Here is an 11,581-nt window from a genome sequence, read left to right on the forward strand (position 1 = left end):
AGCGAGGAATGAAGGACACTACTTAAAATGAAGGATTTGAACATTTTTCTGTGGCGGAGAAGCCAAACTATTTATGCAAAAACCAAACCTTAAAAATTTATAAACCCTCAGTAAAAGACTTAAAATGACTTTGTCTGTCTGTTTCCGAATACCAAAAGCCATCAGGCAACTCAGGGATATCCAGAGTCGAGCCTTTCAAAAGAAGGGCGGCATTTTTCGTTTCTGGAGGAGATATTTTTTAAAAGAAAGGCACATAAATTTTTTTTCGTGTTTTTGCATATGTTGACATAATATGAATTTTTATGAAACGAGGGAAATGGAGAGGCAGCCAGGAATCTTCATCACGCGCACGCATTTACGAACGTATTCTACAAAAACGCACATACAGACATATGAATAAATACACACACACATAGGGTCTTCCTCTTAGGACTTATGAGCCGAAAACGAATCTCGACTCCATAACAAATGGAATACCGGAGGCTCTTTACTTCGGACAATCCAGGAGTCGGAGTGAGAACGTTCCTTTGGATGATTAAGGAATATTTGCTTTGTGTTTTGAAAGACTGTATCATTTTATGTAATATTTAGGACAATTTCAGTTATTCTGGAACCATTTATGTTTGTCATGCTTAATATACAACCTTTCTTTCAGGCCACATATTATAATAAATGTAATAGCGTTTTAAATAAATTTTAAAAACTAGATATATCCATATTGTTACATACTTAATTAGGTTCATCACTGAATATTTAAGAATAAGACACGGATGGGTTCTGTAAGCTTGTAACACAATATTAAGAAAGGATAAACATGAAAATTTAGTAAACCGCTAATTAATTATTTAACACAAAAGGTAAGTAAAAATAAACATTCCTCCCTTAGCAGAACAATGCTATAAATCACACCCATAAATAAAGAAATTAAACCTCATTCAAAATATTGAAAAAAATATACAGAAAATACTCAAAAATAAATAGGCAGCTCCTTTGACCCTCCTCCCAGCAAGAGACCAGAGTGAGACTAACTTAAAGCCAGGGAAAAGGTCCGAAGGAGACAAACAACGCAGAATATAACAAGTGATTCCGTATTCAAATGGTAGTTATACAGTTAACTAAACAGGACAATAATTAAATGGTTCAGCAATATGTACAAATTTAACAATATGCGTCACACCTCCCCCAAAAGGCCGAGCCCAACGGAGTGGCTCGGAAGAGTGAGGAGTTCAAGGTACTTTGGTTCAGGCTCTTGACAGAGCATCCGCGATAACATTGTCACTTCCTTTAAGGTGGAGAATTTTCAAGGGGAACTTCTGTAGATACAGAGCCCAACGGAGTAGTCTCTGGTTGTGTGACTTCATCTTCTCCAGGAAAGTCAACGGATTGTGATCAGTGTAGGTTACTATCTCAGAAGCTCCCTGGAGATAGCACTCAAACTTCTGCAGTGCGAGCACTAAACTCAGCGCCTCCTTTTCAATAGTGCTATAAGACATTTGATGGGACAGGAACTTGGTAGACGTGTAGCACACTGGATGCAGAAGACCATCTCCCGCTGATTTTTGCGGCAACACTCCACCAGCCCCTGTATCACACGCATCTACTTGGATACAAAAAGGTTTATTAAAATCAGGTGTACATAGGACAGGGTTGCTACAGAGTAATAATTTGAGTTTATTAAATGCTTCTTGACATTCTTGAGTCCATATGAACTTTACCTTAGAGCTAGTTAGGCTAGTTAAGGGTGATGCTACAGATGCAAAGTTCTTGCAAAACTTCCTATAGAATGATGTCATACCCAAAAAACGCCGTAGTGATTTTTGAGAAGTGGGGGCAGGATACTCAAGTACAGCATCAATGTTAGCAGTCTTAGGACGGACATGCCCACTACCTATAATATGGCCTAGGTAGGAAATAGTAGCATGGCAAAATTCAGTCTTCTTTAGGTTAATTGTTAAATTAGCTTCCTCTAGTCTTTGGAATAAAAATTCTAGTCTACGGATATGTTCCTCAAAAGTTTCACTGATTACGAGGATGTCATCCAAATAACAAATGACACCATCAAGATCTCTAATGGTATCATTAATAAGCCTCTGAAACGTGGACGGAGCATTGGTAAGACCAAAAGCCATTACTTCATATTGAAAAAGGCCAAATGGAGTAATGAAGGCTGAAACGACTTTAGCTCTTTCTGTTAGGCCTACCTGATAATACCCTTTTAAAAGGTCCACTTTAGTCATGTACCTGGCTTGTCCAACAGAATCTATGATGTCATCTATTCTTGGTAATGGATATGAATCTTTAATAGTTACCATATTCAGCTTGCGGAATAATCAGTGCAAAACCTTAAGTTACCATCCTCCTTTGGTACTAGAAGACAAGGTGAAGCCCATGGAGATTTACTTGGAACTGCTAGGCCATGTTTGAGTAAATATTCCACTTCCCTCTTCATCTGTGCTTTTCGATCAGGACTCAGACGATATGGAGGTTGACGAATGGGCATCGTACCTGGGACAAGTTCAATATCATGCAGAAGTACAGTACTTTTCCTGGGAAAGTCACAAAAAGAAACATTATTAATAAGAGTCTGTAGCCTTTGAGAATGTTCACTAGGTAAATGGGACAACTTCACTTCCAGGTTTTGTAAAACTTCTGAATTGGATTCTGGGCTCCAAGAAGGTATGAGGTCATCAATTGAGTTCGCAGTTGCAGAGGTATTCTCTGATGCAGAATCTATATTAATCATATTAACAACCAAGTCTCTAGAACAAGGTCCAGGTTCCCTACAGTGATATTTTTTTAAAAGATTTATATGAACTATTTGAGTGGATTTTCTACGGTCAGGAGTCTCAATTACATATGTATTATTGTTGACATTTTTCAGTACCTTATATGGTCCAAAGAACTTTGACTTTAGGGGAGAACTATGAACAGGAAAATAAGCCAAAACCAAATCGCCTGGGAGTAATTTTCTAACTTTACTAGATCTATCAAAATTAGTTTTCATTTCTAACTGTCGAGCTTCGAGATTTTCTTTAACTAATTTCCTAACATCACAAAGAATTTTCTGGAGCTTTGACATATATTGTTTAACAGACTGAATTTGACTGGAAGAGGGTGCACTCAACCACTCATCTTTAATTACACTAAGAGGTCCTCTAACCGACCTTCCAAATAACATTTCAAAAGGGGAAAATCCGAGAGACTCTTGTGGGGCTTCTCTTATGGCAAATAATAGAAAATCCACCCCTTCATCCCATTGTGCATTATTCTCGAGACAGTATTTTTTTAACATACTTTTAAAAGTCTGATGCCAGCGTTCTAAGACACCTTGGGACTCTGGGTGGTAGGCTGAGGATAATATTTGTTTAATTTCCAGTTCCTTCAGAACTTTACCGAATAAGTCACTTGTAAAGTTAGAACCACGGTCACACTGTAACTCTCTGGGGATTCCATAGGTGGTGAAAACTTTAAGCAAAGCATTAGCTATAGTTTTAGCCAAAATATTACGCAAGGGAATTGCTATGGGATAACGTGTAGTAGGACACATAATGGTGAGCAAATATTGGTGACCCTTTTTTGTTTTTGGCAGAGGTCCTACACAATCTATAATTACCCTATGAAAAGGATCATCAGGAACTACAATAGGTTGAAGAGGATATTTGGGTATACTTTGGTTAGGCTTTCCTGAAATCTGACAAATGTGGCAAGTACGGATAAAGTCTGCTATATCCTTTTTCATGTTAGGCCAGTAGAAATGGTTAAGAATCTTGTGATAAGTCTTGTGAATCCCTAAGTGTCCACCATTCCCATCATGAGCAACCTCCAAAACAAGTTTTCTTACAGAGGATGGTAAAACGATCTGGTGCTTTTCACCCCAAGTGTCAAGCTTAGATAACTTAGCGGGGCGATAAAATCTCATGAGCACACCAGATTCATAATAAAAACTAGGTGATTTATCAATTTCACATTTAGAGACTGCCTGACTGTGAAAATTACTTAGGGTATCATCCTGTTTTTGAGCTTTGATAAGCTCAGCTTTGCTCATAATATTTTCCACTGCATTTTCTATTACTTCAGAGCATTCTAGGTCTTTTGATTTCTGTGATCGAGTAATTACACAAGCTACATCATTACTAAAATCATTTCCCTCACTAGGATGATCAGTTACCACCAAATTTGGAACAACTAAATTACCTGCCAGATCATTGCCCAACAAGAAGGATACTCCTTCCACAGGAAAATCGTTATCTACCACACCTACCGACACTCTACCTTTTTTCAAAGGACAATCAATAAAAATGTCTGCAAGGGGGGCACGAGAAGTTTTGTTTGTTTTTTTAAATCCCTCAAGAGTACAAAGTCACCATTTAAAGCCTTATTGATATCTGGGATTGCTTTCCTTAAAATCAAACTTTGTGATGCCCCTGTATCACGTAACATCTTTAACTTATGCTCACCACCATCGGATGTTAAAGATCCAATACCATCTATTTTGAAACTTTCAAACAAATCCACAGCTTCATGTGTTACCACATGCAAAGACTGTTTATCCCTATGCAATGGATTACTTTTAAAACTCCTATCCTTAAAATTCCTATTTAACTCCGAAACCTTACAATTTGGTGCTTTACAGTTTTTAATAGAATGACCTGGTTTCTTACAATATTTGCAAAGCAGTGACTCCCTAGATTCCTCAGTACTAACACCCAGAGTATTGCCTGGAACTTGTTTTACAATATGATCTAATCTCTTGCTAGTTTTATGTACAAGGGAGTAGGTATCTGCTAAAGAAGCTGCCTTTAACAAGTCATTTTCTTGTCTGTCACAAAGGTACAACATTATATGTGAAGGAAGCTTTCTAACAAATTCTTCAAACACTATTAGATTTTCTAACTGTTCAAAGGTAGTTATAGTTGAAGCTTTTAACCATTTCCTAAAATCTCTTAATTTTTCTGAAGCAAACTCTAGGTATGTCTGAGTACTAGTTTTAACTTTATTGCGGAAAACTTGCCGATAACCCTCCACAGAAATTGAAAAAGCATCTATGACAGCCTTTTTTATAACTTCATAATCATTTGTCTCTTTGATATGTCGACAAACTTGAGCCGCTTTACCGGAAAGTTTAGGCCTAAGTAGCCAAATCCATTGTTCTTTCGGCCAATTCAAATGAGAAGCAGTTTCTTCAAAAGCACTAAAATAGTCCTCAGGGTCATAATCAGTGAAGTCTGGTACTAATTTCATATTCTTGGATAAGTCAAACTTCTTTTGAGATTCTAGCAAATCAATTTCTTGCCGTTTATCGAGCCGGGAAAGTTCAGATTTTTCCCTTTCTGCTTTCAGTTGCAATTCAATAGTCTCCCTTTCTACTTTTACAGCTAATTCAGCCTGAAATGCAAGTCTCTCTTTCTCTCTTTCTGCTTCTAATCTAATCTTCTCTTTCTCTCTTTCTGCTTCTAATCTAATCTTCTCTTTCTCTCTTTCTGCTTCTAATCTAATCCTTTCTTTTTCAATTTCAAACTCTAGTTTTATTCTTTCTAAGTTTTTCTCTTCCTTCTCGCGCTCTACCGCAATTCGCTCAAACTCGAGTCTTTGTTCGTTAGTCAAAGTATCCTTGTCTTCAACTATCCAGAGTCTAGCTTCAGCTCCTACCTCTTTAGCCTTTGAGTAATGTTCAAGAATTAAATTTCGAATTTCAGACTTTTTCATGCTACTTCTAACTGGTAGTTGCAAACGTAAACCTAACTCCAAAAGATCCTTCTTCTTTGCATATTGAATTGTGGAGAGTTCAGCAGAAGGATTACCAGCAAATTTATCAACATCAAAACTAGCCATTGTGAAATTGAAACAATGAAAACTTCCTTACGTAAACTATCTGAATTCCTGTATCACAAATGAACGCAAGGTAACTCACAATTACGTCTATAAGCAATTTGTTCACTTCATAAAGTTCAGTATTTCAAATAAATGAAGAAAAAAAATAACAATACGGGTAAAAGGCTAAGTGTACGGGGGAAATTTCCCGATTCTAGTCAAATAGAGTGGAGAAGGAATAACCTTGCCTGGTCCAAACAATAGTTATTACTCTAAGCGACTAAAATTGACAGCTTAAGCTTTTCGTGCGTCAGGCAAAAGGGAAAAAGGTTTATACTGTACCCCACATGCAATACAATAAAAACGGGCTTTGAATCAATAGGAGTAACTACACGAATTCTCAGCTGTGATAATTGAAGTTTATAACAGATTAAAGAGCTAACGAGTTTTGCTCTCAGGGCGAGTCTCGGTGGGGAGAGGAGAAACAAGCGAACAATACTGGGAATAAACGAGTCAACAGGCACTGCACTATAACATAAACCGACACTATATTTCAAAAGCGGGCGCGCAACACTTCATAAAATACAATATCGAAAATAACAGGTATTCAGATGGCTCACAACGTACAATATTCTGAATGAGAACACACAACACTGACAAATTACTCATTAAAAGGAAGAATGTATCCCGGACATGCCCCCAAATTATGTTACATACTTAATTAGGTTCATCACTGAATATTTAAGAATAAGACACGGATGGGTTCTGTAAGCTTGTAACACAATATTAAGAAAGGATAAATGAAAATTTAGTAACGAAATAATTATTATATTAACACAAAAGGTAAGTAAAAATAAACATTCCTCCCTTAGCAGAACAATGCTATAAATCACACCCATAAATAAAGAAATTAAACCTCATTCAAAATATTGAAAAAAATATACAGAAAATACTCAAAAATAAATAGGCAGCTCCTTCGACCCTCCTCCCAGCAAGAGACCAGAGTGAGACTAACTTAAAGCCAGGGAAAAGGTCCGAAGGAGACAAACAACGCAGAATATAACAAGTGATTCCGTATTCAAATGGTAGTTATACAGTTAACTAAACAGGACAATAATTAAATGGTTCAGCAATATGTACAAATTTAACAATATGCGTCACAATATCGATAATTAAGCCTCGATGACGTCATCATGTTGCCAAACGTGAATTGCACTGACTCCGGAAATCCGTAGAAATCTCTTCCTCATTCTTCCTATTTTCCTTAAGACACTGGGTTGAAGGGGCACTCAGATATTCGTTTAATAATCAATTGTTGGTGTTTTAAAGGAAAATTAGAGTTACTGGAAACATAAATATATCTTTCTAATGCAAGTAATGAAATTATAATTGGTCAAATATTTCTCATAAATTATCATAATTATCTCCTATCCGAGTTCTAAAAAAATATAACCCAAATAAGTACTCACGTAATCGTCATGTTTCTTAAGGATATTTTTCACCGAATGTGCAAAGCTGTTAAGTCGAAGTTCGTGAAAAATAATGTAAACGAAAACGTTCACACTCAAATTGTGAATAAAAACTGCTTCTATTTTTTTCAAACCCCGAATCCTGTTTTAATTTCATATTGAAATATTTCAAAGCGTAGTTGTGCATTCCCGCGCGTTTTTTTTTTTTTTTTTTTTTTATTTTAGAGAGAGAAAGTCCAAATTAAAGTCGCGCTTTTTAATGTTCGCTGAGACAGAGAGAGAGAGAGGGAAGGAATTTGTGGGAGAAAAAGAATTGAGGAGGATTTGTGATTATGTGGGGAAGGATTTTCATATTTATTCTAGTCTTTTTCTTCTGTTTTTTAGTAAACTTCGTTAAGGGAGTATCTGCATTGAGTTTTTCTTGTTTCCTCATATGTATATTGATAATGATGCATAATTTATATTATATTATCGTTGGCAATTTTCCCACTTGTGAATGAAAGAATTTTTTATGTATTAAATAAAACAACTGTTATTTTATGTTCGTAGTTTAGCAATTCTTGTAGAAGAAAAATTCATGAATTGTTTTATTTCATTATTTTAGCGGCATTTTCTAATTTAAATTTGATTCCTTCTTTGAATATAAACTTTGTCCTCTGATTTTTGCTGTTGCAATATTTAATTGAATCTTTGCATATTTCTTGGATCGTTGCTGCCGCGACTATCATTAATCTTACCTTAAAAAGCCTTGACGAATTATTATTATTATTTTTTTTTTTTTGAGCTGACGATTTCCCCTCCCTAAAATAAGATTAGCTCATTTCATGTAAAGTAAAATGAAAAGTTTTTATTTTTAAACCACTGATCTCGAGGAAAAAATATCAATGACGTTACGTTTTCAAAAATTTCTAAAATAAACTTAAATAAAAAGTCGTTGTCTTGGGATTCATTTTAAAACAAATTTGATAACACTAGTAGTGTTATGTCCTAGGAAGTGAGGGTTATTTGTCTCTCCTTGTCACGTCTTTATCAACAGCAAATAATAAACTACATTTATGAAAACATTCAACCTGCCGATGTCCAGCATAATGAATTACCTGAATCAATTTCAAGCATTACAAAAAACCTAGAAAAATTAGGAAAAAATGTAATCTTAAAATATATACATTGTTAAAAATATAAATTCATGCTTCTCTAAGCATAAAATAAGGCTTTAAATCTGAGCCATTCATTCTGATATTAAGCCAATATTTCGTCTTCGTCTCCTTGAGTATACCTTTCTGTAGTAACATCTTTTTTATGGTTGAAAAATAGATGAGTTCTCTTGTGGTAAAATGGTTTTAAGAATCATGAAATTTTTCTATAACTAAATTAACTCTGCACTGTATCTATTACATAATTACTTTGATGCCATTAGGAAGAAAATGCTTAAAATATGAAAAGAATATCATGATAGAATTGTCATCAGAGATAGCCAGTTTAGATTGTCATACATATGAATGCCATGAAATCCCAACATTGCAGATGAAGATGGCTTAAAGGGCACCTGATGACCAGTGGAGGTAATTTAAAGGCATCAAGGCACTTGATAAACTTTGAAAACCTCATGGAAGCTTTTAATAAATTGAAATGCTCTTGAAATCCTATGAAAATCTTTCAAAACTCACTTGAAACCTTTTGTAAATTTTATGAAATCTTATAAATCATTTGAAAACCTCTCGAATATATCATGAAGACACTTGAAAACCTTTCAAAACCTCATGGAAGCTTTGAATAAAATTGAAAATCTCATGAAATCTTTTAAAAATCTTTCAAAACTCTCTTGAAACATTTTGAAAATCTCATGAAACTAGTGAAATCACCTAAAAATCTCTTGAATATATATTAATAATATTTTGAAAATAACATAAGACTTTTTGAAAATGTAAAAATCATTTCAAAACCTGTTAAACATATCTTGAAAATGGCATAAAGTCACTTGAAAATCATTTGAAAATCTCATGCGAGCTTTGACACATATGAAAAATTTCATAAAACCTATTGAAAATCTCAAGAAAGCTAGAGAAATTCCTTGAAAATCTCAAGAAAGCTAGAGAAATTCCTTGAAAATCTCTATGTATATATATATATATATATATATATCTATATATATCTATCTATATATATATCTATATACATATATATATATATCTATATACTATATATATAGATATATATATATATCTATCAATATATTATATATATATATAATATATATACTATATATATATATATATATATATATATTTATATATATATATATATATATATATAATATAATATATATATATATATATATATATATATATATATATATGTGTGTGTGTGTGTGCGCGTGTGTGTGTGTTTCAAATCATGAAATGACCACTGAAATACTTTAGTTAAACTTAGGGTCCATATTTTAGTAATCTGACTACCATCTTTATTAAGCAGTGAATGACAGAGGAAGTTACATTTGGGAAATATATAGTGGGAGATAGACCCTTACGTGACGCCTGGGGTCGTCTCTGAGCCGCCGAAGGTTCTGTTGTCTTAATCTTCTTCATTGTTGCCTTAAGGAAGACATTGTCTATATGGTCAGAGTCCCAGGCTCCATTGGAAAGGTTGATCCTATTATTTTGTTGTTTTATCAGTGGAGATTCCACCATTTGACATTTTTATCGACAGCTGCTTTTGTAAAAAATTCGGGATGAGTTCCAATCCATGTTATTTATATGATGGAAAATTCCTGAACTATTTTTTATGTCCTTATCTATCTGGGCATTTATGTTTAGTTAATCTCTCAGAGAGACTTATCACAGTCCCAACAGGAGATTTTATGAACTCCTACATTTTTACAAACTGGTTCCTGCTGGAGGTTATTTAATTATTTCCCAAGTGTGTTCGAATAAGTGAAGATAAAAGGGTTTTTTGATCTCTCGTGAATTGTCCACGTGAGGAATTGCGATTTTGTTTGTGTATTTTTCCTTTTCTTAGTTTTCTGTGGGTTTGCAAAAAAAAAGAAAAGCTCTTTGCTTTATGCATAGCTTTTTCTATTTTGTGTTTGGGGTATTTTAACAAGATAAGTTGATATTTATTGTTTCAAGATCTTTGTTAAAAAAACTATAGCCAGCAAATTCTCAGGGCTCTAAATAATAGGTTACTTGCTGTGGCTAGTTTAACAGAAATGTTATGATAGCTGTGAAAATGTATATATGAAAGTGAGAATGTCGCTTTTCTGATGACAGTGAATTTGTAGTTGTTAGTTCTGATGATTTTGACATCTAAAAAGGGTATTTGGTTATTGCTTTCCCATTCTACTTTAAAATCTATGCTCGGGACTAAGGAATTAATTTTTGTAGAATAATATCAAAATTGCCCCACTCACTTTTCCAATATGTTAAGATGTCGTCTACATAACGAAACTAAATCATATCTGCAGGTTTGATGGGGTCTATAATTACTGTTTCGAAAAACTCCACATATAAGTTTGCTACCAAGGGGCTGAGCAGACTCCTCATACTGCGACCGAATTTTTGACAGTAAAAGTTATCACCAAAGGAAAAGACGTTATTAGTGGCGCAGAGGTCTACAAGTTAGGAACGTTAGTACATCTTTTATGGGTACTTTTGTGAAAAGGAAGTCTACGTCTAGGCTGAGAAGTTTTACGATATGTATTGGGATATTGGCCAATCTGAATTTGATGCAAAAGTCTTCTGTATTTTTTATATGATTAGGGGAAAGGGTTCCTAAAAAGGGGATAGTAACTCAGCTACCCATTTTTAAATTCGGTAGTTAAAAGCTCCCGCACGCGAGATTATGGGACGGAAGGGGGATTGTTTGGTTCAAAATTTTCCCAAATTTCTATATTTTTCTTACATTAAGCGATGTTTCTGATTTTTCTGAAGAAATCTATTGGAACATTTTGGTTCAGGTTTCTTGTTAATTTCTAATAGGCAGTTGTATCATTTAAAATTTCACTAATCTTTTCTTGGTAGAAGTTCTTGTCCATTAACACAATTTTACCATCTTTATCTGATCTAGTGATTATAACGTTTAGTTTGCAGAGTGAGTTCATAGCTACCATGAATCTTTTAGGCAGGGGGTGTGTGTTGCTGTGTCTGGTTAGGATGTTTTGAAGGATTCCCTTAAGACATATTTCGTCTTTCTTGTGGTTGTTGTTAGCAATGAAATTATCAAATGTTTAAGGGCAAATGAAAAACCTAAGTTTAAGACTATAGACTGGTTGTTAGTTAAAGAGCACTTGGATAGATTCATAAATT

General features: G+C 34.4%; 1 protein-coding gene across 1 annotated transcript; it reads right to left on the bottom strand.

The window, feature by feature from the left end:
• Positions 1–2,314: 2,314 nt before the first annotated feature.
• Positions 2,315–5,241, bottom strand: LOC135206342 (uncharacterized). Its single transcript, XM_064237762.1, has 2 exons — positions 4,662–5,241; positions 2,315–4,272 (listed from the first exon to the last, which is right to left on the bottom strand). Exons 1-2 carry the CDS (start codon positions 5,239–5,241, stop codon positions 2,315–2,317), a joined length of 2,538 nt encoding a protein of 845 aa, XP_064093832.1.
• Between the last annotated feature and the right edge of the window lie 6,340 nt (positions 5,242–11,581).

This window comes from Macrobrachium nipponense, chromosome 29 (genome assembly GCF_015104395.2).
Source record: "Macrobrachium nipponense isolate FS-2020 chromosome 29, ASM1510439v2, whole genome shotgun sequence".
NCBI lineage: Eukaryota > Metazoa > Arthropoda > Malacostraca > Decapoda > Palaemonidae > Macrobrachium > Macrobrachium nipponense.